This window comes from Propithecus coquereli, unplaced genomic scaffold (assembly GCF_000956105.1).
Source record: "Propithecus coquereli isolate 6110/MARCELLA unplaced genomic scaffold, Pcoq_1.0 Scaffold127, whole genome shotgun sequence".
NCBI classification, from domain to species: Eukaryota; Metazoa; Chordata; class Mammalia; order Primates; family Indriidae; genus Propithecus; species Propithecus coquereli.
In genome coordinates this window covers 1,168,498-1,196,094 of record NW_012136858.1, presented here as the reverse complement: position 1 = coordinate 1,196,094, position 27,597 = coordinate 1,168,498, and the positions used below count along the sequence as shown (strand labels likewise).

Genomic DNA, 27,597 nt, shown 5'->3' with positions numbered 1-27,597 from the left:
GGGCTCTTCCCTCATGAATGGGAGTAATGCCATTATAAAAGAGGCTGAAAGGAGCATGCTTTCCACCATGGAAAGATACAGCAAGAAGACACTGTCTATGAGGAGAGGCCCTCACCAGACACTTTATGTCTACCAGCACCTTGATCTTGGACTTCCAGCTTCCAGAACTGGGTGCAATACATTTTTATTGTTTATAAATTACCCAGTCTAGGTTACTTTGTTACAGCAGCTGCTTTGGGGATCATGCTGTGGATTAGTAAGAGATGAAAACAAATATTGCAGGACTTGTAGGAGATCCTGGCCAAGATTCTACAGCGTGGATTTATGTGCCACCTTAGTGGAGTGAGGGAGAACAAGGGGACAGGGAGTCTAGGGAGATAGCCAGTGCACTGTTGAATTAACTGCCTTTGGCATGCACAGGTGAAGCAAGAACAAGTGAATTAGGGGGACTAGAAGGACCAGAATGAAGACGTGAACTTGTATCTTTCACTATGCTCTTACGTATACCACCACACTATAGCCAAATGGGGCTTTTTGTCGTTTTTTAAACAATTTTTTTCTTTCCTGTCTTTCCTTTGTTATTTTGCTTTTGCTTTCCCTCAGCGTGTAAAACCGCACATCTCTATTTTTGAAATCATAACTATCTATTAAAATTCAATTCATTTGTTGCTTGGTCTGTGACCCTAGCTAGAAGTGATATGTGTCCTCCGAACACCCATAATTCTTTGTTTGTACATACTACTTTTATGTTACTTTTCATGTACTTTTCACTTATTTCAAAAGATTTTTGTTTCCACTAAGTTTGAAATTCCTTGAGGATAAGACCACGTTTTGGTCATTTTTATATTATTTCACAGGGGCAACCCAATGCCTTTTCTGTAGTAAGAATGCAGTAAGTATTTACTGAATAGATACTGTATTACATATTTATACTAAACAGCAAGATAGGACCTTTAAAAGAAAATAATGTTTAACTTTTTCTTTGTGCTAATTTTAAAAGTTTATTCTTAAATGTTATTTCATTAACCTTTCTAATGTGAAAGTTTTTGTCCCATAGGTATGGCATGAATTGCCTTATTCAGTTTGAAGATTTTGCCAATATGAATGCATTTCGTCTCCTGCACAAGTATCGGAACAAGTATTGCACATTCAATGATGATATTCAAGGTAATAAAAAATTTCACTGCGTACAGGTCAAGAACAACATGTCTGAAATTAGTTCATAGTTTTACAATGATTCAAGATCAATAAATATATACTAATTACCTATTAAATGCCAGGAATTATGCTTGATGATTTCACACATTATTTGTCATTTAATTTCATATATTCGAGAAAAGTACTCTGTGACTCTAGAATGTCCCATATTATCTATGTGCTAGAGAATGAGCTCCAGGAAATCTGATAAAAATCTCCTCTTGGATATCTCAAAGTTATTTCTTACTCAGCCTACCCAAAATCAAACTCTTACTTTTCCACCAAACCTGACCACCTTCCAGTGTTCTCCTTTTCAGCAAATTCCTGATAGCTCCCTCTCCTTCAGCTTTCCTACCAAATGCTGTCTATCACTAAATCCTCCTGATTTCCTATCATAAAAATCTGTGTTTTCTGTAGATTTCTCTCCATTACCCTAGGGTAACTTTCCATCATCTAAGATCTGAGTGCTGAGGATTTAAGGGTGAACAAGACAGAGTTTTCTTTTTGCTATAGCAATCTGGTCTTATCTTTTCCTTAAAATATTTTAATGGTTTTTCATTACACTTAGGATAAAGATGAAATTCCTGAATATGGCCCAAAATGCATGGTCTGACCCCTGCCTCTTTCTCCAGCCCTGTTACTTTTGCCATTTTAGCCATACCTTCTTTCTCAGGTCCTGAAATGAGACAGGCTTCTTCCTGTTGTAGCGTCTATCTAAATGTTGATCTTTCTTCCTTGAATACTATTCCGTCCCTTCTTCAAATCTCATCTCCATCATGACATTCCTCAGGAAAACATTCTGAGTCCCATGTTTCAGTTAAATCACCTCATATCTCATAGGACTGTTCACTTTTCTCTTGTGGTGCTTATCACAATAGCAGTTTTATAAATTTATGCAAGTTTTTAAAATTAATATCTCCCTCTCCACTAAATCTTAAGCTCTGGGAGGGCAAGGAATATGGCTGTTTTGCCCATCACTATATCATTAACTTGTCATTAACATGGTACATAACCCATATAAGGTACTTAATCTTAGTGGAATGAATGAATATAGTATATTTAAAGCAGGAGTTGGCCTCTTGGCCAAATCGAGCCCACTGCCTGTTTTTGTAAAGTTTCATTGCAACACAGCCATGCCCATGTCTCGTTTATGGCTGGTTTCATGCTACAACAGAATTAAGTCTGGAACAGACACTATACAGTGCACAATCCCTAACATATTTACTTTATGGCCCTTTACAAAAAGAGTTTGCCAACCTTTGGCCTAAAGGATTAATTTTGAAGAAGGTGGTGAGAGTTGAACTTAGGAGTTAAGTTGGCTACAGTAGGTTTGCATTTTGGAAAGATTACTCTCATTGCCTTCAGAGTAGAGACCAAGATTGAATGGGAGCAAATTTGAAGGCTGTTGCTGAAATCCAGGTACATGATGATGGTGCCGTGTTCTAGGAAAGTGCCAGTGAAGACAGAGAGAAGTAGACAGATGATTGGTTATTGATGGTGAGGAAAGAGCCAAGGATGGAGCTCAGGTTTCTGCCATGAAGAACTGGAAGAATGGCAGGCCAGTAACTGAAAAAGAGGAAATAAAAGACATTCTTACATGGAGAGGTTAAGAGCATGGACTCATGAGTCAGACTGATTTGCTTTGCTTCTTACTAGCTGTGGACTTTGATCAATTTACTTAACCTGTCTGAGTTTTCATTTTGTCACTTATGGCAGGAAGTTATATAAAAGCTTCTATTTCTTTCTTTGAAACAATAGATCAGGCCAGATGTAGGGGCTCATGTCTGTAATCCTAGCACTTTGGGAGGTCAAGGTCAGAGGATCACTTGGGGTCAGGAGCTTGAGAACAGCCTGGGCAACAAACATAGTGAGACCCTGTGTCCGTTAAAAAAAAAGAAATAAATGAATGAATATATTAGCTGGGTGTGGTGGCGCATGCCTGTAGTTTGAGATACTCGGGAGGCTGAGAGGTAGGAAGGTTGCTTGAGTCCAGGAGTTCAAGGTTACAGTTGACCTATGATTGTGCCACTGCACTCCAGCCTGGGTGAGAAGTAAGAGACCCTGTCTCTAAAAAAAAAAAACACCCCAAATATCAGAAGTTTGAGCAGAGTAAAAAATATATCTAATAACTTTTAATTTTTCTTTGAAACTCTAGGATTAGAAGTTTGAGGAAAATAAAAAAGATCTGAAAGAACCTCTATAGAGAACTACAAAGAAAACTGAAACACAAAAGAATTCAATGTATCATGACACAAACTGAGCAGCTTGAGTACAGTGGTTTAGGAATAGGCAGGACCAAGATGGGCAGTTGGATTTACCTATGCTAGATAATTTACTATAATTATACAAAGATAGGGCAGTGGGATAAGAGCTAAGGTTGAAGCGATGACTGTGACGTGAAGCTGGATAGGGAAGGAAGTACAGATACAAGGACTGTTCGGTAGGCAGAAGGGCCTAGACACAAAAGACCTGTAAAGATAGACCTTGGGTGAGGTATTCTAATGTAGTACTTCCAAGAAGGATTAGGCCTGAGTGATGGCAAACCCCATGATGAAAAGGAAGGTAGCCAAAGTGGAATAAAGATGAATGTCATTGGAAATGAGGTGATCAGAGAAAAGTTTGAATGTAAAATGGGGATGGTGGTGTTTCTCTCATGGACTCTATGTTAAGGACAAAATAATTATTTGTGAAAATACCCTATCAACTGAAATGTACTTTATAAATATTTTTTAAATTCACTATGCTTATGTTCTTTAGGATGACAACTATTGAAATTTAATGTGTTTAAAAATCATGAGTCTCTTTGTACCTTTTGAGGTACACAAAAATAATCGGTCAAATCTTTCTTTTCCCCAATTCTTTGTGATGTTAATTACATTGTTCTTTAGTTCTCATTTTCATGACAAAGATGCTTAAGTTGTTTAAACTTTGTTTTAGTATTTTTTTTGTGTTAAATTTCTTTTTGAGTATTTATTCATCAGAAGTAAATATTCGGAGGGTTTCAGAAAGGGAATAACCTGGAAATTTCCAGGAGTTAAGAATTGTAAATGTGAGCTGTAGAAAGACAGACTGATTTTAATGTGAAGGAAGTCTAACTTAAAGATACCATGTGTGATGGTAGTGCCTCCTATGCTACAAACACAGGCATTGCAGACCAGCGTCTTTAAGTCACTTAGCATTTCATTTTACAGTAGTCTCAAAGAGCCACCAGTAAGCTACTGAACAAACCTATACCATCCTTTTTAATATTCTATATCTTTTGATTTTGTGGGTCTCATGGAGATGTTCATATATGGGTTAAAGACCAATATTCTATAATTTTGAATCATTATGCGGAATCAATAAGAATCAGAGTTCAGTTTAAGAAAAAGAATGCTAAATCTAAATTATTAAACAAAATAAGCAATGAGGAATTAGGGTCGGAATTTCTATCAACCAAGGCCAGGAATTTAGAGGTCAGGGCCTGAGGTACATCAGAATTAAAGTCTGCAGCACAGGAAATCTGAGGCAAGAGCCAAGCCAAGGTCAAAAGCAGTGCATGCAGAAGAGCCCTGCGGATCCACAGCAGAATATTCCCCCAGCAGGTCACTGCTATGGAGCTATTAAATAACCAGGTTTTTTTCACCCCAACTAATCTGGCCTGAAATATAACCTGCATGCATATAGTCTGCTTATTTCCACATAGGAATTTTAGAGTATTGCTGCCTTAGGAAATAAAAAGAGAAGTTTGAGGAAAGTGTATCTAATCTCTGACTAGAGAAAACCTTTGACAAGTTATTGGGGCTCTGACTAGAAATGACCAAACCATTTTGTACACTTCTCCATATTGTGTCCTTATGACATATTTTCTCCATATGTTTCTTTTTTACCTTTTAACTTTATGTTTTTACCATCATTCCCACAGATGTAATACTTTCCCCACTGTGGGCACAGAAATTACATTCTAGTGCCATTGGAAATAATTATGTAACCATTACAACCTTACCATGTAAATAAATGTGTTTACACTGGACCTTAGGGTGGACATTTTTTCTTTTTTTTTTTAACAGATGTGTTAGTTAAAGATATTATTTTATGAAAAGTATTTGATTAAAGAAAAATATGCTTAAAATTCTACTGTATTAGTGATCTAACATAATCTTAAGTGATACAAATTTTGGTTCAAATTTATTTTAGACATAAATGCATTCTCATTGTAAATTATTTTTAACTGAAAAAAATGTACAAATTAAATCTAATAAGAAATTAGACATTTAATTATATAATCTGAAGACCACTGGAATTCAGCAATTTTAAATTGAAAGAATAGGTATCAACCTCTAGTCTTTTAAAATAAGCTACAAAAAGAGATTTTTCTTCTCTTGAATGGCTATTCTGTAATATGATACTATAAATGTTGCGCATAGAAATTGTAGCCATAGTAAACTAGTTTGACTTGTTAGGATTTTTAAAAAATGCAATTAATATATTAGGTTACATTTTTGTAAATGTAGTATAATCTTATACTGAATGCTTTGATAGTTGAAAAGATTAAAATCAGACACAGTAGAACAGACTTTTACAAAAGAATGACTACCATGGCCAGTAAATATGTTTTTAAAGTCTAACCTTACCATTAAGTTTTAAAAAGTTATTTAAACAGCAAATGAGAAACTGATTTTCTCTATCAAGCTGGCAAAGATTTTTGTTATAATCCCACTGTTAATGACTCTTTTAGAAAATGATCATTCTCATAAAATGGTTGTGGAAGTATAAATTGGCACAACTCTTGGGGAGCCAATTTGTGTCAAAAAGCCTTTGAAACATGCAGATCTTGAAGCCAATACAATAATTCTATTTTTAGAAATTTATCCTGAGGAAATAAATGCATGTAAAGTAAATGTACAAGGATATTCATTGCAATGCAGTTTTTAATAGCAAAAAAATTAGAAGCCCTCTAAATAGCCAAAAATAGAGGTTTAGTTAAATGAATTGTCATATATCTATAGTATGGAATATTACAACTATACAAAATAATATTTTAAAATATGTTATTGACATGATAAGATAGTTATAATATTTTTAAGAGATAAAAATTATGTTAAAATAGTAACTATGGAATGAGATAATTTGTATAAGTTAAAATTTTTAAGTATAAAAAGATCAGACATGACGTACTTAGTTGTTGAGCCATAACATCAAAAATACCTAAGGTATAACTTTCATTAGCAACATTACTTAGTATCAAAAGCCTCTTGCTCCTATTAGTATTCTTTTCAAGTTGGTATCATTTTTAGTTTATGGTGTAATTTGGTATTTGCTATCATCTCATATCAGTGGTATTCTTCCTTTTGGCACCACTTATTTGACAAAATATTAGATATAACTGATGGTAGCAGACAAGTTGTACAGAGAAAGAAAGAAAATGTCATTCTGGGTATCCTTCCTCTTATTCATAGATTTTTCTGAGTTAATACTCATTTGGTTTAATGCTTACAATTAATATTCCAAAATACCTTTTTAATGTATAGATTTCATAATTGCATTCCAGTGCATTCCAGATTTCTTTACATTAAAATGCAAGAAACTATTTTAGATTATTTTGTTCTATTAGAATTTGCTAAATAGTTATCAGAAAAAGCAGCCCATGAATTAGAATGCAATGTTCTATTGCATTTTGTTAAATATTTTTATATTTCATTAAGTATTTTTATTACAAAAGAGTTTAATCTAGTGGAATTTTTCGAATGTTACTTTTCTTGACTAATAATGACACCCTACCACCTTTGGAAAGCTCATTAGATTTGGAAGACAGCTTCTTCTCCTGGTAACTTCAATCTCTTTCTCTCTATTGCCTTCTTCCCCTTAGTCTATGACCATGTTTAATTGCTTTAATTCTTAAAATTGTTGCTTCAATTCTTTTTCCCCCCTCCAACATTCTATGTCATTCTTTCCTTAAAAATATAAAAATAAAATATTTGCCTCAACCCTGTTTCCCTCCCACTCCCATCTCCGTCTTCACCCCATTCTTCCTTTTCTTATGTAAGCTTTTCCAAGAAATATTCCACACCTGCTCTCCCTGTTTTTCACCTTTCATTTCTGCCTCAGCACATTGTCCTCCATCTTCAGCCCTAACATGTATACGTGTCACTAAAATAGTTCTCTGAAAGATCACTGGTGATGTAATTGCCAGAGCCAATAGCTATTTTCATTTCCTTTCTTTATTACCTTTATTCTCTGCCATACTTTTGCACAGACATTCATTTTAAATAATGTATAGAAGAGAGGCTTTTGCATAATATATGACTTTACCACAGCTTATAATTGTTGCAATGGTGACTCAAAGTTGCAAACATTTTATTTTTACAGTTCACATTGTGATCCTGAATAAAAAAACACAAAAGAGACATACAGGCTTTAAACAATTATTATTTATTGTGGTCTTATTTATGACTACCTAATTATACAAGAAACAAACCAAAAGACTGAAAAGAACAAATATACTGATAGTAAAATGTTGAATATCTTTGGTACTTGGCATACATAATACTTCCTCATTGTGTCATTCATCAAACTTACTCTAATTTATGTTTTAACAAAGTAAGGGTATTTAAAGTTTAACTGGGCTTTACTACCCAGCTTAGTGATCTAGGAAACATCACAGGGAGAATGTTACTTTAGAAAAGTAAAATGTAGATACAGCTGGAAAGCACTACAAGAAGCTGCAGTTTTATTTCAGGCATAAGCCATAAAGAAGTTAAGCTGTGTAATTATGTTCAAAGCAAGAGAACAGCTCTGGGATCTGTGCAAGCTTATATGGTGAAGTAATGTAATTAGAACTTGTGAAGTTTTGGTGCCTATGAGACATGATGAGGAAAACACAATTTTTATCCTAAATAAATTTTATATTAATTTTGTCTAGCACTTTTGGGATCCAGCAATGATCATTGTAGGTAGAAAACCAATTAAAGAATGCAATAAATCAGATTTTAATTGCGATCAACAGCTAATTTTTCAAATTTGAAAATTAAAACATTAAATTCCAGATACATCAAAAATATCATTACTGTCAACGCCATTACCAGCAATCATTCACTATGTGACTACTTTGTGTGAAGGGGATCAATAATAGATTTCAAGACCACAAGCGTAATTAGGTAGAAGAATCTAATATCACTTACTACTCTGTCATCTCATATAGTAAAACTATTTTACAAATGAGGAAACTATTTGATGTACAAAATAATTTCTCTAAATTCTTTCAGCTAGTAAGTGGATAGAACGGAATCCACATAAGAATCTAAATCCCATACTCTTACTCATTGTGTCACCAAAATCAGTCACAGTATCTTCTCTTTGGAACATTTCAAGAATAGCAGTAAGCTGCTCTCTTAAAATATTGATGTCAGTAGCCTGAGAGTTTTATCTCATATGCAAGCATGGGATCAGACAACCAACAGGTTTCCTGTCAATCCTAGTTAACCTATTTTGTGATGATTTCAAGACGTGAGTAAAGACTTAGGACTTGGCAGGGCCTGTTTGAGGATTACTAAAGGATATTTATTACTTGTTTCAGGAACAGCATCTGTTGCAGTTGCAGGTCTCCTTGCAGCTCTTCGAATAACCAAGAACAAACTGTCTGATCAGATAATACTATTCCAAGGAGCTGGAGAGGTACCTGCCTTTTGTAATACTTATGTTATTTTAACTAATGAACATATAATTAGTTTTAATTACTCATTAGTGGAAAGTTTAAAGTATTCTTTCATATTTTAGTATGTTACAAGTATAGGCTTTTATTAAAGATTCCCAAATTATTGAGGCATATTATTAATAATTTTTCATAGGAGACTTCAGTAGAGAGGTAGAGACATATTTTTCTGTTTTAAATTTATAAGAGTATCAAATGGTGCCATAGATTTTCATATGCATAATTTCCTGTGCCGTGCAGGAAAAAAAGTTCCCAGTGTGTGCTTACATATGAAAGCCTTTGAGTATTTAAGTGAGTATATCTGATGCTGACTTGTCACATATAAATTTTCTTAATTTGACTCACAATTCAGTGTTCACGTATACACATGCTTTTAAGAAAGAAATATTTTGAATTAGGGACTCAGAGTGCATTATAACTGTTCATATGCAAAAAACCCAAAACATTTTAAATTATTGGAAGGAAATTGCAGCAAGACTGAATTACGGTTTCAGTTTTTATTTGCTATAATTTAATCATTTGAAAGAAGAAAACTAGACTCCAGTAAATAATAATTCCAAATAAAAATTAAAATGTTAGTTGACTTTGAGCTTCTTGTGGGAAAGCTGTCAAAATCTCTTTAGAATTATAGCATGTAATAAATAGAGAAATACATTGTGGCTATGTGTATATATTTTAAGAAACTTTAAATTTTCAAATTTAACAAGACTGTGAACAAAACAGTGATATTGATAGAAATTTGAGTATGTAGTGTTGGTTTTCATTTTGCTTACTCTTAAAATAAAATACATGAAGCTAGAATTTGAATACTAAGATACAAATATGTGAAATTATTCAGAATGTAAATCTCATTCACTTTTATGTTGGAATAAAAATCAAGGCTAAATGACAGCTAATTAACATTTGAATTCTTTATTTTGTGGATTATTACATGCTGTCTTTACTTTCAGTAAACCTCTTTGAATTTTCAAAGAGTTTTGATGAATGGCACAGGTCTGTTCTGGATACCCAGCAGGGCAGAAGTATTCATGGTTGGATGATTTAAAACCAGCACTTGTCCCTGAAAAGATACTGGTTTTCACAGATTATTACAAAATTCCCCAAATACCAAGGAAGTTGATTCCTTTAATCTTGTAAAAAATTTCACAACACTTTCTTTGTCCAAATTAAGAGAGTGAATAAATTCTTGGGAACACAGATATTTTGACAGTTTCGTTTGGTTGCCTAATTGGTCAAGTTCTCATCCAAATGACCAGGCTTCATTCTTCAAATTCAATTAGAAGAGATTGAACCTAACAATAAACAATACGTCCAATGTGCAAGGTTGTCCAGTTCATTATTTTAAATTCAATATTGTTGGAGCAAATCTTGACTGCATTAATAAGATTAAAGATACTGACAATCAAGAATATCACTGGTTTATCTGTCACTAAATAGCAGGCCACATAATAGTGTTTCTGTTATAGTAAAAAGGGTAAATAATTGTCATTTGGCTTAACCCAAATGTGACAAAAATACTTTGCTCCCTGTATAAATGAATGAATATAGCTCTTTAGCTATATTAGTACAAAATAGACAGAGTCATTTTTACTTTCTTACTAACAAAGAGAAAAGGAAGTAAAACGTAACCCTTGATAATAAGATACCATGTGGAACAACTTTTAAAATTTTTGTTTTCATAACCTCTTTCTCAGGCTGCCTTAGGGATTGCACACCTGATTGTTATGGCCATGGAAAAAGAAGGTTTACCAAAAGAGGAAGCCATCAAAAAGATATGGTTGGTTGACTCAAAAGGATTAATAGTTAAGGTAAGAATTTGTCATTTTTAGCCAGAGTAAAAATCAGTTTGCCATTCTGAGTGACCATCTCAAAGGCTACTTTTGTCTCCACCACCTTCCTTAACACTCTGTTAAAAGAGTAGCCTTAAACATGAATGATCATGTCATACAGTAATACTAATAGTCTTTGGAATAAAGAAGAAAACTATAGCTCAGGAATAGATTCCGTCTGCAATGGGAATAGACTCCTTAACAACTCTGCGGATTGTCAGTCCATTTGAATTAGTTTAGTTTGCAGTTTGGCAATTTAAAACTGATACAGATGAAACCCGAGATAATAGCACTTTTTATTAAGAGCCAGCTGTCAAACTGTACATTAACTAGAAAGAAAGGAGAAAAAAAAATTAATAGCTACTTCTTTAGTTGCTATTTTCTCTCAACCAAGTTCTTGAGGGTTTGAATGGGATTTCCTGACTGAAGACTTTAATAAATAGGCTGTTTGAATATTATCTTACCCAAGCCTTGGTTTCCCCAGCTTTAATAGAGGTAATAGTATCTACTTCATGAGGTTATTGTAAGAAGTAAATAAGGTGAGGTTTGTGACCATGTTGCTATACAGTTCTCTATCTATGCATATCGATGATTCTTCTATAAACTGCTAGAAAAAACACAAATAAATCCCCTTTCTATGTGAAGGTGAATTTTAAGGAGTAACTGTGATAAGCAGTGTCTTCTGGAATTTAATACAGAAATAAATGTGAATGTGTGCAGACTTTCTAGAAAGCTATTTTATATATATTCAGAGCCTTTAAAAGTTTATGCTTCTGAGCCAATAGTTTCCATTCTAAGTATCTATCCTATAGGATAGAGATGTATAAAATAAGTTGTAGAATAGCCAGATGAGTATAATACATCAGCTTAGAATTGTCTTCAAAGAGCAATAAATGACACATTAAAGGATTCATAATATGTTAGGTGAATAAAGCAAAATAACATATATAACTTTTGATTTAAAAATAAAATTGCATATAAAAGTCATGAAAGGAAATATATCAAATACATATTACTTTACGTTATTTTTAATGCCTTCTTTTATATTATAAATTCTTAGTAATTATATTTCTTTAAAGCTAGAAAAATGGTTTTTAGAATCTGTATATATAGACAATCTTGTCTTACATGAAGAAAAAGTATATGCATAACTATTTGTAGCAAGCAAGTGTGTATAAAGACAGAGACTTTCAATATAGATTTCTTGGCTTTAAAAATTGCTGTTGCTTTGAAGAATCAGCATAACTATTAAAATGTGCATACTGTTGTCATGTCATATGTTGTGGGCATATGTCTTATTTGAACATTTACTGAATGAAATATCCTGTGGATCAGGCATATTTCTAAACTCTGGGAACACAATAAGGCCCTCGATCTCAAGAAGCTCACAGCCTGGTGGGAAAAACTCAAACAAGCCATGAATGAGTTACAGTGATGTATGAAAGTGTTTTAAAAATATTCCAGCCTGGCCGGGCGCGGTGGCTCACGCCTGTAATCCTAGCTCTCTGGGAGGCCAAGACGGGCAGATTGTTTGAACTCAGGAGTTTGAAACCAGCCTGAGCAAGAGCGAGACCCCATCTCTACTAAAAATAGAAAAAGAAATTAATTGGACAACTAAAAATAAATAGAAAAAATTAGCCGGGCATGGTGGCGCATGCCTGTAGTCCCAGCTACTCGGGAGGCTGAGGCAGGAGGATCGCTTGAGCCCAGGAGTTTGAGGTTGCTGTGAGTGAAGATGACACCACGGCACTCTAGCCTGGGCAACACGGTGAGACTCTGTCTCAAAAAAAAAAAAAAAAAAATATTCCAGCCTGAGCAAGAGCGAGACCCCACCTCTACTAAAATTAGAAAGAAATTAATTGACCAACTAAAAATATATAGAAAAAATTAGCCGGGCATGGTGGCGCATGCCTGTAGTCCCAGCTACTCAGGAGGCTGAGGCAGAAGGATCACTTGAGCCCAGGAGTTTGAGGTTGCTGTAAGCTAGGCTGACACCACGGCACTCTAGCCCGGGCAAAAAGAGTGAGATTCTGTCTCAAAAAAAAAAAAAATATGTTCATGGTGCCAGGGCGTACACATTGTGCTCCCAGCTGCACTCAAGAGAAAGATGGAAATGCTGAGGAAGATCCTGAGACGAGGTGCCTCTTGTGTTCAGTTGGAAAGGAAGAGTTAGGAGTTTATCTGGAGCCTCCATAGATATCTTATACTTCCTATATCCAAAACTGAAACAAAAGAAACATGGTGGCAAGTTCACTGAGAGATCTTGATTGAAGCTAAGGATCATATCTTCCATCTCTTTATATCTTCAACATTCTACACAATGTCTAAGACATACCTGACAATAAATATTTTGTCAATAAATGTTAATTAACAAATGGCTTTCCAGGCAGAAGAATCAGCATGTGCAAAAGAAAGAAAATATTTTGGTACAAGAGCCATTTAAGGATTAGGTTTGAAAGGAAGCAGATGACGAGTGACAAAGGACCTCCTGATTCCTGAAAATGAGCAATTGAATGAGGCTGTGTAGAGGAGTTTGCCTTTTCAGTCAGTATGAGGGCATTGTGGAGGACGGATGGAAATGAGGGGAAACCAAGAAAAAGAAACTAGTTATGAAGCTGTTGAAATAATCCAAACGAAAACTAATTGGGGCCTGACCGTGGAGGTGAATGAAAGAAGCTTAATGAGTAGATATTTAGGAAATAGGATTGGCACACTTAGTAACTGATTAAATATGGAAGGAGAAATAAGGTAGAGTAGAGGCTGGATTCCTTGGGTGTCTAGTTAAATAATGCAGCCATTAACATAAGAAAGGGGTAAAGAACAGACCAGTTTAAGGGAGATGATGAGATCAGTTTTACACATAGCAAGTTTAAGGTTCCTGTGGAGACCCCAGAGCGAGATGTCCCCGTGGCAGTTGGAGATAGGGAACTGACACTCACCGTAACCGTCTGGTCTAGAGATAGGGATTTGGGGATCAACAGCATGTAAACAGTTGGAGCTCTGGAAAAAGCTGTACAAATTGTGTTGTCCTTAGGGACATAAAACATTCAAGAATCTAAAAAGAGGAAGCCTGTGACTATGGTTTTATTTTGTGATTACTAATGCCATTTTTATATGAAATCTGTATTAAAGATTGAGATGCTGTTGAGATGCTATAGATTTTAGCATCCCAAATAATTTTAACATAGATTTACTGAGCCGAGATTCCCAATTCCATGGAGTACAATACTTGGAATAACTGTGAAGTTGTTGGCTAGACCAAGTCAGTCACTCTTACCTACTTCATGTCTTTTACTTGCCAAAATAAAGAAATACATGTATTCTGCTTGCCAAAGTAAAGTTACATTTTAAAAGGTTGCTATATATTTAATAGCTTTTGCATTATTTAATGTAAAAGATACATATTAAGTTTCAATCACTTTTTTTCATGCTTTTAAACAGTCAGAATTCTTAAATTGACTTTTGTTGCGGAACTAATAAACCTTAGAATAACTAGTAAGTTAGTATAATCCTGTTTCTAAATTTACATGATTCTCTTGTGTTTGTTATCCTTCATTCTTAGTACTTTTACAACATCTCCTGAGAACCAATAATAATTATTTTATTAATTTTGTTAACTTATATTATTTATAATGTATAAAAATATAAAATTTTAAGTAAAAAGTTTTCTTGGTGAAACTCCACTTTTTAAAGTTATAAAACCAAAAACTAAAATATAAGCTCTGAGGTCAGCTCTGAGTTATATCATCATCACACTAGATAATTATTATTCTAGCATGTGTTATGTTCCATTTCCAACATCATAGCTACAGCATTTTTCATCATTTACCTCATATCCATATGTGCAGTAGGAGTTGCATGCTACAGATTATAAATATTTTAAATAATTCATCAATATCAGTAAGGTTCATTGAATCAACTACTTGGTCACTGATAATACTCAAATATCTTTAGTATTTTATAGTGGGAAACATTTCATATATTAATTTTTTCAACTAATATTAATACATTTTAATATAAACAAACCAACACTTAGTTTTTAATAAACCTTCCAAAATAAAAATTAGAGTAACAATAAAAACAGTAAATAAAGGGTGAGAAAGGACATTGCTGCCATGTCTAGTATTTGCATTTTGCAGTGATGACTTGGAACGTTTTCAGGGAGGACAAGAAGCCATAAAACAAACCAATCCAGATTTAATCTATTCCTTAAATAAATACATTTTTGCTTTCACTAATAAACCAAATTAATGCTAAGACAGAACATTCAAAACAAAAAGTAGTATATTAACAGATACCATGAAGGGTAGGCTTCATCTAATCCAGAATAAGACCATAGAATGGTTTGAATTTTGTTTTGCTTTTGGTTTTATTTTGTTCTGTTTTTAATAATTTTACTTCACTATATTTTTTGATGTATAGTTAAATGTTTAGCTCTTGTAGAAAGAGATAATGAATAAAGGTATGTTGTATGGTATAAAGGTAGTTTTGACAAGTTATTTCTTTCCTGAGAATGTAATCTTTAGCTCCCGGCCTTGAAATGCCAGGCTGTATAGAGAAAATTTTCCTTTGTTCTGCTTTTTTATCAGAATTTCAGACAGTGGTGTTGCCACTGCCTTGATTGATGGTTAATACATTTCAAACATTGTGCTTTAAAAAAAAAAATTTTAACTCCTAAGAGACTTTGTAGTGTGGTAAGAAATATCTGGTTGGATTATTTTCTCCCACTTTTCCATTTCATATAGAGTGTGATCAGTGCATATGTAGATATTAAAAAGAATAGAGGCCAAAGATTATATACATAAGTCTTTTAGACAGAAAATTATTAACATTGATTTTTAACATACAAAATTAAATTTTGATGTAGTTTACCACCTACTTCCTTAAATCACAGCCATTCTGTACCCCTTATTACACTTTTATCACATAATTTGTCTTCTTTTAATTTGTCCTGAGATGATGAAACACAGCTCTGGACTCTTTAGCAAGCACACATACCTGCATTGCAACTTGCCGAGAAAGCCCTGTGTACAGAGCCAAAGAGGAGCCAGATTTAACTCAAAAAAAGCACTATTGACATGAGAGCAAGAACAGGCCAGTAAAATGGGGTAGGAAGTCCAAGCAGTCATTGATTCAAGATAGGCACTTGTGGAAAAGTTCTTCTAGTGCCTGAGTGTAGGAAGGAATACATATTTATCAGTGGCAATCTATAACTAATTCACTTATACCTATCCTGGGTTATGGAATGATAACCCCAAATCTTGGCAATCTTGGCCAACTTTTCTCCTGCCCACTCCCAACACAACATATGTGCTTTTGAAAAAGATAGTAATTCAATCCAGTTTTATCTTCTACCCTATGCAAAGAATCAGCACAAAATAAGAGGGTAGGGGAGATTGATATCACAATCACAAGAAATGATGTAACAAAGAAATTCCAAGTTATCCATAGATTTTGAAAAAAGGAGAAAAATGAGCCATTAGTCTAGAAAATAGAAGTCCAAAGCTAAAGGCAGTTGCCTCAATTTTACCGGATTTTGACAAAGTCATCACCATCCAATAGTTTCTTTAATATAAACCAGATCATCAAATCAACTTTGAAAATGGTAGAGAAAATATTTGAGAGACCTTTATTTTTTTGTCTTTTGATTCTTCTGTTTTTGTCAAGTAAAGCCCTTCAGTAATGCTAGTATAACCATTTCATGATTCCTGGCCTTCTTTCAGTATTCGCTCAGCTTTTGTAAGTCACACCAGGAATCAAGCCTTTGGGAGTGAGCCTGTGGGTAGTTTATGTTTTTTTACTAGATGGAATATCTTCTGGCCAAGTTCTGGCTTCAGTGGCTAGGAGGTACCAGTGGGTATACTATGATGAATAAAGTAAAATGTTTACGATTACACTTACATCTTTTCTTTTCATACAATATTTATGTCTTCTTTATGATTTGCTTCTCATTCTAGGCAATTTAGGAGGTTTAAATTACAATAAATATTTTTTATATCTCAGGTTGCCAGCCAAAAAAGTATTAGGAATCTGTGACTGCCAATTTATATTATTTTGTAGCTTTCCTTCTTTAGACTCACCATTTCATACTTTTTTGAAACTATACCACATACCTTTTAAAAATGCATCTGGTAGGGATATGTTAGGTTATTTAGTACAGCGATTTTTAAGACTGGCTAATCATTTCTAATCACCTGGGAAGCTTTTTAAAAAATACCAGGACCTCACCCTGGAATTGAATTATCTTTGGAAGCTCAGGAATCTGTTTTTCCTCGGATGACTCTGGTGCTCAGTTAGCTTTGGAAAGTACAACTCTGGTTCATTCTCACCAGCTCTGCCATCATCACCAATCCAAGCCATTTTATATATGGAGAAACCAAGATCACCGGAAGTATCAAAGGACTAGTCTCAAGTCATAGTGAGTGGAAGAGCCTAGCACTCTGCTCTCTTGAGTCTTAGTCCCACATTTTATCTCCAGCATTTATAGATGGCATTTTCTGTGTCTAATTGTGGACCTTTTTAAATTTTACGAATATCATGAAAAGTTTTCAGAAATAACATAAATTTATTTTCTGTTAGGTATTAGAATGCATTCTGCTACTGGTTATTTATGTCCCTAGCCAACAAAATCTATCACAAACTATTGATGCATTAAATATAGTCAACAGTGATGAGGACAGCCTGTAAAATACATTTTAAATTTCTGAAATTGGATGTTTTGGATAATCTGGGACACTGCACTGAGGAAAATATTTTGAATCATTGCATTAAGAAAATAGGGATTATGTCTCTCTCACTTTCAGATTATTCAGCATCTTTTAAATTCACTTTGCATTATGGATTTGTAGGTTCACATTCAATATAAGCAAACTCTTCTCTTATTTACATGCTACTGGCTCACATTGTACCAGTTTGAATTTGGTTATTTCAGCTGCTAACAAAATCATCTCTAAGATTTTTACTATTATGCAACTTTTATTTTCTCATGTGGGTGACTACTCCTTGGTTTGATAGTCTAATGAAGAGGAATATACTTCTATTTTTATAGAGATCATATGCAAATTTGTTTTAAACTATATACCAGAGGCAGTTTGGATATGTTTTCATTGTCATGTTGTTTGTCAGTAGTTGAATGGCCAAGAACTGGTTGTTTTCTCAGACTGAGAAGACCTACCCAGCTGCTTTCAGCAAGCTTTTACTGGGATCTACTAATTCTTCTGTTTCAAACTGTGGGCCACACGGTTTTACTGTGGATTTTGTGGAATCTTATTGTTTGTTGAGCTCAAGCATTTTTTGAAATTAAAAAAAAAAACAGTGCATATTTTCCTCATAAAGCCTTTTTTACTATTTCCTATTGCTATTCTGTTTATAATCCCCCAAATTTTATCAATGTTCTTTTCTCTCATGATTATTTTGGTAGGTTTTCTCCTTTCTATTTCAAAGTAAACCACAAGGTAATGATTAATTATAATATTTTACTACCCTTAAAAAATAAAACACGATACTGGAATACATTAATAGAACACTGAAAACAAGATCCTTTACCATATCTGACGTTAGTTATTTCTCTGACGGAGTACAGTTTTTTTGGTCCTGTGGTATATGAAGGATGACAAAAGCATCTGAGAGTTCAGAGTAGAGCCACCTTGTTAATTGTAGGAGAGAAAGATGGGCCCATGAGAACAGATTAGGAAGGGAGAAGATATTGTGATGAAATACCTGTCTTTGAATATGCAAAAGATTATTTAAGGGCAATGGTACAAAGCTGAAGAAAAAGAAATTGAATTACATTGCAGTAAGCAGGAATGTGGTTAGGAATAAAAAAGAATGATTAAATATAGAAAGATGGTAGAATTTACATTACTACAAATCTTTAAAAATTGCGTAGATACTTTCTTGGTCTTAATAGTTTCATCACTGGCTTTCCGGGAACATAAGGGCTTGTTTAGGTAAAGTCTTTTCCTAAGTCTATCTATGTTATTTTCTGATATCTAAAATGAAGGGATTGGGTTTTAGGTTAAACTTTTGTACAAGGAGACCCAAAGATATGGTAAGTTAAACAAGATAAAATGTTTTCCTTTGTTACCTAATAGTTACCTAATAGTAGAGGTGGGCAGACCAGGGACTTAGGATGTGTCCCCCATCTATCTCTGGGCACAGAGAAGCTTTTCAATTATTACCGTCTTCCACGGGCTGAGGACTGGGGAGGACTCCGATAGTGTACCTCATTCCTTTTTAGGGACACAACATATCACTTCCATTCTATCTCTTTGGCCAGAAGGCAGTCGCATGCTACTCCAAGCTGCAAGGAGGCTAAGAAATACAGTCTCCACCTGGGTAGCCATGGGGCCAGCTAAAACTGGGAAATAGTATTATCAGAAAGGAGAGAATGAAAATAATAAATAAGTAGTTAAAAAACAGAGAATGAATATTGATGGGCAATTAGAATTCTCTGCTACAGCATTAAAAAGTGTTTCAATATTTGGACATAAAAGTAATATATATTAAGATAATTTAGTGAATTATATTTACAAAATATTTACATTTTGTCAGGTGGAAAGCCAAAAAAACCAATAGACAAAGCCTGCAATCCATTTAGTCTTCTCTATAGATATGCATTTTCTCAGCAACCCTCAAGATTATTACATAATGTTTCATAATATTTCATTGAGATGACTATGTCTAGAGTAGGAGAATAATTATCCTGAGATCTTTTTTCTTTGTTAGAGAAATTAGCATACATTAGGCAAGTTCTCTTGTCTGTAAAAACATCTCAAAAAGCAAATCTCTAAACTTTTTAAGTAGGTTCCACGCTGAGCTTTCAGGAGCAGTTCTTGCAATACAGATCCTCATTAGCAAGGGACCTCTTGCCTCTGCTATTGTTGCTGACTCAAGAATCAATGTTTTAGCCACGAACAAGAAAGCTGTTAGATATAGTAGCTGCCACCACCATTACTTAGCACTCACCTGTTGGTGGTGTACTAGACCTTAGAGGTTGCCGTATCTACCTGAGAAAAAACAAAACACCACCACCACAAGCTTCCAGAAGACCCACATGGCCTCCACTTCATGATGCCCATTTCTCCTGTAACATGCTATGAAGGTGCATCAGCTCGGTGAATGATATGTTTAATACGGAAACTCTAGTTGCAAGCGAGGTCTGGGGAATATAGTTTAGCCTTTTAGCTCAAGTATAAGGAAAGTCACACTAGAAGCAATTTGGAGTTCTGTGGTATTTGCCTAGATATTAGTCTAGTTTCTTGCCTTTACGTCTGCAATTACGTATGTGCATTTCTGGGAAAGAGTAACAGGCCAAAACTGTATCATGTTTTGTTTAGAATTCTTGAAGCTGAAAGTTATTATTCCCAGGAAATATGCCTCCCCAAACCACAACCTTGTTTTATACCTCTCCTGGAAGTTTCATTGTGTAAGAATCAAAATAGTCATGAATTTCAGCTTATGCTACTTCCAAAAATAATTTGGAAATAATTTAGATAGTTAAAACACTGTAACTGTTAAATGTTTCCAAATTCTTATTCCTATCCATGAACAGAATTGCTGTTTTTTTTCTAATAATGCAGAATTATTTTTGCCAAGTAATGAAGGCAGTAATAAGGGCATTGAGGTGGCATATGGATTGCAAAAGCATTCTTTTCATTAAATCATTTCAGAGAAAGGAACCTCTTGTTCCCAAAGCAACAGATGGGAACAACATTGAGTAAAAAAACAAAGAGGTAGAATACGTAATGAAAATTGAAATCACTCTTAGTCAGCTATGTTATCAACAACCACAAACTTTCAGTGACATACAGTTATTTATTTCCCACTTATCTTTGGGTCAGATGGGACAGCTCCGATGATATTGGCTGGGTGGTTCTCAACAGCAGGTTAGGTCCACATCTGCTTCACAAGGCTCTCATCTTCCTTGGACCAGCTGGCCAGCCAGGTCATACACTTCTAAAATAAGCAGCAAAGGCACAAGAGAGCAGGCAAAAACACCAGTTTCTCTTAGGGCCTAGCTTGGAACTGGCACACTCTCATTTCAACCCATATTTTATTGAGCAAAGCAAGACACATGTTCAAGTCTAAAGACAAGGGAGAGGAAAGTATTCTCTGCCTTTTGTGGAAGAAACTGCAAAGTTACTTGGCAAAGAATGTTGACAGGGAAGGGATGATAAGGAATTGGGGCCAATTCAGTCTACCACTTCCTCTAAATCAAAGTCTGATGATTATCAAAATATTTGAGGAGAATTCTTTGACACTTCAAATACCTTTGTTTTCTTATTTGTGATTAATAAATTATGATTAGGATTAGCCACTTTTTACATGCTGGGATGATGCTTAATCTCTGATGAGATATGTAAATGAGATAAATTTCCCAGACGTGAAGCTAAGAGAGGTGAGGATGAGAGCATTAGGTAGGAGCCACCCTATCCCCCACTACACATTTTGTGAGAATTGTAAAGATTTCAGTATTGTCGTATGTTTTTTAATTATATTATTACAAGGCAGTTTTAAAAAATCTTATGGAATAAACACAAAAGAAGAGGTGTTTGAGAATATTCAGTGTTCACTTGCACAATCTAGGTTTACAACAACTGTTCTTTTGGACCTATGACTAATTCTAAAAAGGCAATGACAATGGATGAGATTTATTGAGCAATTTGATGCTTCCTCTTGAAAGTCAATTATATGATTCTTTTGACTAATTTTTTAAAATAAGCATGGCGAACAAGAATATGGACTAAGATATTCAACTTAATGTTACTGGTGATTAGTGTTCTCTGTTGAAGTCAATATGAAATAATAAGCTTCAAGTTTGATTTTGAGTGAATTAAATAAGATTCTTTTCACAGTATCTCAGATGTAATATATTTTGATATACAGGGAGAAAAGGTAAGATAATAACTTTTTACAACTCAAAAATGAGTAATGGTGAATTCTCTTTTTAGAAAGCCATTCAATCTGATGTCATGCTCATAATGGAAAACAGTGGTACAAAAATAGCATTTTACAGCAGACTATAAGAAAATAGACCAAAATTATAAGTGCTGGAATTATGATTTTTTTCTCTTTCTTCACAATAATTTTAATTAAAACAACAACTAGCCTTGAGCTCTTGTTATAAAACCTGTCCTATGTGCTTTACGTGTATTACATTTCATTGAACCCACAAACAACCTGATGAGGTAGAAAATCTTATTATCCTTATTTATAGATAAGCACAAAAGTTCATATGTTTCATATATAATTTTCTATAATTCAATGTATTGCTTTAAAAAACAGAAATAAAATGATAATAACCTTTTGAAGCAAAAAAATTGTACCATCTTCAGGATTAACAATTTGCAAATAATCTGACATACTATTTGTAAAGCTTTTTCTCCAGGGGAGTTCTGTGCTATGTTGGAAAGACCGAGTTCCAGTACAATCCCTTGCCTTGAGCAAGTGCTTAATATCATTGAACCTCAGTTTCTTCATATGTAAAATGGCTCTACTGATACTTGTCCTACTTCTCAAAATTGTTGAAGTGATCAAATGAAATACGTGAAAGTCATAAAGTACCGTATAAAGTCAGGCAGTGATTTATTATGTAGTCAAATCTTAAAAATTTGTAGCTAGAATATTATAATTAAATGTTTACTAGATAACACATGGCACTTTTGTAATCAAAACATTAATAACAAAAAACATATAAAGCTAATACTTACTCAGAAAATCTAACAATGATATAAACATTTAAACAATTTATATCATTTAAACAATGATATAAATATGGCCTCAAGTTCCATTCTTACTCAGTGGCACAGAAATTGGCAGTGCCGCAGCTAAAGCCAACTCTAGATTCTGAAACACTGCTATAGAACACAAATAATGTGTAGCAAACAATATTGTTATTTCAGTGATATTTTGCATTACTATTTGTTAATGCTGGTTTCTCACAAATGTCTATAGAATTAGGATTTTTAGTGTTAATTAAATGAAGGAAAGACTTTGTTTTGCTTACTGTTATATCTCTATTGCCTAGAAAATTGTTTGACACATAAATTTGTTGAAAGAATGAATGAAATAATACACTGGCAATTAGAAAAGAGACTTTAAGAATAGCTGTAACACATAGTAGGTAAAAATGTTAACCGTAAATACTGGTTTTATATATATATATATGAAATTTCTTTGACCCACTCACGTTTGGCAGATTTTTCATTTCTCCTTATTTGCTTCACTTAGAGACGTGCTTCCCTAACACAAGAGAAAGAGATATTTGCCCATGAACATGAAGAAATGAAGAACCTAGAAGCCATTGTTCAAGAAATAAAACCAACTGCCCTCATAGGTAAACTTTGTTCCTCTTTCCTCTGTTTCCCTACCCCCCATTTTGACCTGATTGGTTTTTCTTACTACTGATTTTTGAGGCATAATTTACCTTTTTTGAAATTCTAACCCTTGGAATTCACAAATAAAACTACACATTGACTCAAGCAATAGTACCCTATAGAGACCTAGATTTGTAAGTTCAGTCCTGACTTCTTACTCTTACTGATCCAAGCTGAAGTGCCTGGCCCCCTCTGCTAACTCTGTCAGCCAACTAATACCTGGCATATTCAGCACTTTTCCAGGCTTGGTTACTCCAGATAGACAGTAGTTCTCAAATGGAAGAGATTTGCTCCCCAGGGAACATTTGGCAATGACTGGAGACATTTTTAGCTGTCTTCACTGGGAAGGAAAAGTTGGGGAGGATAGAGAGACTACTGACATCCAGCAGGTAGAGGCCAGGGATGCTGCTAAATATCCTGTAATGTACAGGACAGCCCCTGCATCGAGGAATTATCCAGCCCAGAATGTCAGTGGTGCTGAGGTGAGAAACACTGAACTAGCTTAGAACCTCCTAGAAGACAGGGATCACATCTCACATATCTTTATATCATTTATAGCATGCATTATAGTACTTACACATTGCATGTGCACAGTAGGATATGTAATATGGTCACATTTAAAGCAGTTTAAAAAAAAACTCAAAGGAATTTATGAAACTATACTTTGTTCATATATAATGTCTATCTTTACTATGTATCATACTCCATTCCTGGAAGCTCTTGTGAAACAAAAGACAATATTGATAATAATGATGATAATCATAATGAAAACAACTACTAAGTCCATGTTAGGGACTTTACTAAACTTGTAGTATCATTTTTACAAAATACGTCCTATCAGTAATCTTGCCGTTTTTCATTTCCTTTATGCTAATTGCTTTATTCTTCTGTTAAAATTCTTGCAGTGAGTGACACTTCAATTTTGCAATTGAATCAGATGATTGTTTTAAGTGTTAGCACTGGTTTTTTAAAACATGGCTGGGTATGGTGACACATGCCTGTAATCCCAGCACTTTGGGAGGCTGAGGCAGGAGGATCATTTGAGGCCAGGAGTTTGAGGCCAGCCTGGGCAACATAGCAAGACCCCATCTCTACAAAAAATAAGAAAAAAATGACCCAGGCATGGTAGCATACACTTGTAGTCTCAGCTACTTGGGGGCTGAAGCAGGAGGATTGCTTAAGCCCAGAAGTTTGAGGCTGCAGTGAGGTATAATTGTGCCACTGCAATCCAACCTGGATGACAAAGCAAGACCCTGTCTCTTAAAAAAAAAATAAATCCCAAGAAACCGAAAAAATCCATAATTACATAATTGCTTTATAGCCTGACAGACTGAAATATACTCATAGAATTGCTTATAGAGAGCATATATATATTGGACACATTTTAATTTCCTGTTACAAATGCCTATAACCAGAATTCCAAGTGATTGGCTACTAACTCTCAGTATATTATGAATCAGATGTTATCTTTAAATTTTTTTTATAGATACTTGTAGATTTGTAACCCTAAAAATTATTGGCGTTAACAAACTTATTTCTTTTTGTCACTATATTTTAATTACAAATATTCCACACAGTATTTTTAGAGGGTCTATTAGAAAATTACCTGACATATATCATCATTTTGAAGGATGGCCTTCTTAGATGAATTAACCAATGGTAACTCTAATCACCAGTTTCTGATTTCTTCATTAGGTGTTGCTGCAATTGGTGGTGCATTCTCAGAACAAATTCTCAAAGATATGGCTGCCTTCAACAAACGGCCTATTATTTTTGCTTTGAGTAATCCAACTAGCAAAGCAGAATGTTCTGCAGAGCAGTGCTATAAAATAACTAAGGTAAAGCAAAAGCGTAACTAATATTTTAATAATCAAATTTTGATTTATTATAGGGAGGCCCAGGATTTCTAAGTTTCTTATCATTTAACCTTTACAAATTATACAACCAGGACTGTAAGAAAAGTGTATAGGTCAGAGAGACAAGAACTATTTCCTTTTTTAGATTGTTGTATAAATCTTCTTCAATAAAATAAAATAAACTTTGTAATGTTTTAGTGATCATTTTCCTCAGGTGATTTGGAAGTATTTTAGATTCGAACATAAAAGTTAAATAGAAAGGAAAAAGCTCGGTTCTAGATGCTTATTGAAATGGATTTTAACTAGCTATTCCCGAACATTGAAGCATACAGTATAAAACCACAGCCTTATTTTCACTTTGCTAAATCCTGGGTTTGGATTTTGATGCCATGGGTGGAGTATTTGGGCAGCTATCTTGACATCCAGCCAAGTTGGGATAGGAGTCCTCAATGCTTCAATACTTACTGTTTCAAAAATCGTAATTTATTTTATAGTATTCTTATACTAATATATATTTGACTGATATGTTAGCAAGAGCGTTTTTTCCCTTCAAAGACTTGGAAATATCATTACAACAAAATAGAGGTTGAGTCACATCTATCTAAAGCTTTTATTTTGAAAATAAATCCAAAATGAACTAGAGAAGGTAAACCCAACACAAAGTTATATCACTCTGCACAATTTGAACTTGATGGCTCTACTTTAATAGTATGTCCTTAAATGCTCATTATTAGAATTAATGCTTTTTTGGCAGGGAGCCACTCCATTGTTTCTCTCTCTTATTTGGGGATACCTTCAATATCCTCACTAATTTTAATTTTTATCTCATCTCTAGGTTAAGGAATGTGCCTCACATTATTCAGTGGTCCTTGAATCCTTAAAAGGAAAATAAAAAGCCCTTTGAGCAGAAATTTGACATGATACCGTGTACATAGTAGGCACATAATAAACAAGTGTTTAATTAATTATTTTGTCTTAGTATATCTCAGTAGGCCTCAAGAGTTTAGAGACTCATCTGCAGCAAACATAAGGAAAATTAGCCAAACTTATGAAGTTGTTTCAGAATTTGAATGTGTCTGGTATAAATGGCGTCAACTTTTTCTTATGATCTTGCCTAGTGTCCTATGTTGTTTTACATAAAACATTGAAAGTCATTTTGAAGCTGAAAATTTAAACACTAGTTTGGCCAAACGATTACAGCACAAGGAAAGGTCTCCCTATTGCTGAATGTGCTTTGCTGCTGCTGCAGGCATAGGTGAAAGATAGTTAGGAAAGGTTAAAATACAATATACAAAAAGATTATTGAACCTTGGAAATACAATCCAAAGATGGTATGGGAAGATTTTCTTATCCATATTAAACAATTCATATATATGAGAATGTTTAGTTAACTATACTGCTATCATTTATTTAATGCCATTCCTCCTCGAAATATGGTGATTATAGAAATATAGGAAAGAAGGGAGATATATAATGTTGCAGGCTTCTTTCTCAAATATAATTTTCAAAAACCTATATATATGAAATAATAATTTAGTTACATTAGAAGGTTGTTTGTAATGACATGTTTTGTCTGCTAAACAGAGCTTAAGGTATCAGACTTGTCTGAAAATAAAACTTAATTCTGTGCAAAACATGTGTCTTATAAACACCTATATGAGAATTTGTTTTCTCTCTCATCTATTTTCATCTTTTTATATCCTGGAGAAGGTTGAATTTTATATCATACAGCTTTTAAAAGAACCAAAAGGTGTATTAATGACATTTGCTAAAAATGAATATTAAGTTAATATTATTTATATCATGACCTAGACTGAAGTATGAAATACGAGGTAATGAGATAAGAGGTCTGACAGTTTCACACATTCTGTCATCATTTAAACTATGCTCTGGGGATTTGTTGTTTTAGGCTTTTCAAATAGATTTCTTAGATTACGATGCTTATTTGTTGAGTGTTTCCTACTTCTACCTGGAAGCCTGAATACTCTCAACTGTATCTCCACTCTCACCCTCACAGATCAGACAAATTCTCTTCTTTTGATTAGCAGCATGGAAGGTAGCACCCAGTGGGCCCTAAGTTAATGCCTTCTTGAAGCATGTGATATTAATACATGAGATTTCTCAAAACAATTATGACAAAACATTAATAATAGGAAAAATGAAGACAATTATTGACTGCTTAATCTTCCTCCAATCTGCTAATTCCACTTGTGCTAATGAATTTGTTTCATATGTGATTTTCCATAAAACTCTTTATAGTATTTCTATATATAAAATCTGTTCCAGTTTTTATTTTGTATTATATATGTGTTGATCCCTAAACCCCGACCTAAAGTGTCATTATTTCCAATACTTTTAATGTTAACTTGTCATTTTTATCTTCAGAAGTCTATAATTGGGAGCCTACATAGAAATGGTTGATGAGCCCATGGGTTGGACCAATGCAGAGCATAGCATGATGGTCTTAGCATGTCCTGTACTTGGTACACTTCTCCTGGGAGTGAAGAGTAAGATAAAGAGCAGTAATAAGCACCCATTCCAGTACTCGTTGCCCAGCATCACAAAAGCTTGCCCAGACTTACTAGGAAGTTAATGAAAAGTTAGGCTTCTTGCTAAGTATTCATTATTTAGCCTATGGGGTAGTTCTG

At 34.2% G+C, this 27,597-nt stretch overlaps 1 protein-coding gene across 2 annotated transcripts in view; it reads left to right on the top strand.

Annotated features, from left to right (window-relative positions):
* The window catches only part of ME1 (malic enzyme 1, NADP(+)-dependent, cytosolic), a 176,982-nt gene that overhangs the window by 137,669 nt on the left and 11,716 nt on the right, over nucleotides 1–27,597 (top strand). For both annotated transcript variants that reach the window (XM_012638232.1, XM_012638233.1), the window contains 5 exons: nucleotides 1,058–1,167; nucleotides 8,753–8,850; nucleotides 10,582–10,695; nucleotides 22,948–23,053; nucleotides 24,789–24,931. In XM_012638232.1, the coding sequence (XP_012493686.1) occupies nucleotides 1,058–1,167; nucleotides 8,753–8,850; nucleotides 10,582–10,695; nucleotides 22,948–23,053; nucleotides 24,789–24,931 (571 nt within the window). The remainder of the gene's footprint in view (nucleotides 1–1,057; nucleotides 1,168–8,752; nucleotides 8,851–10,581; nucleotides 10,696–22,947; nucleotides 23,054–24,788; nucleotides 24,932–27,597) is intronic.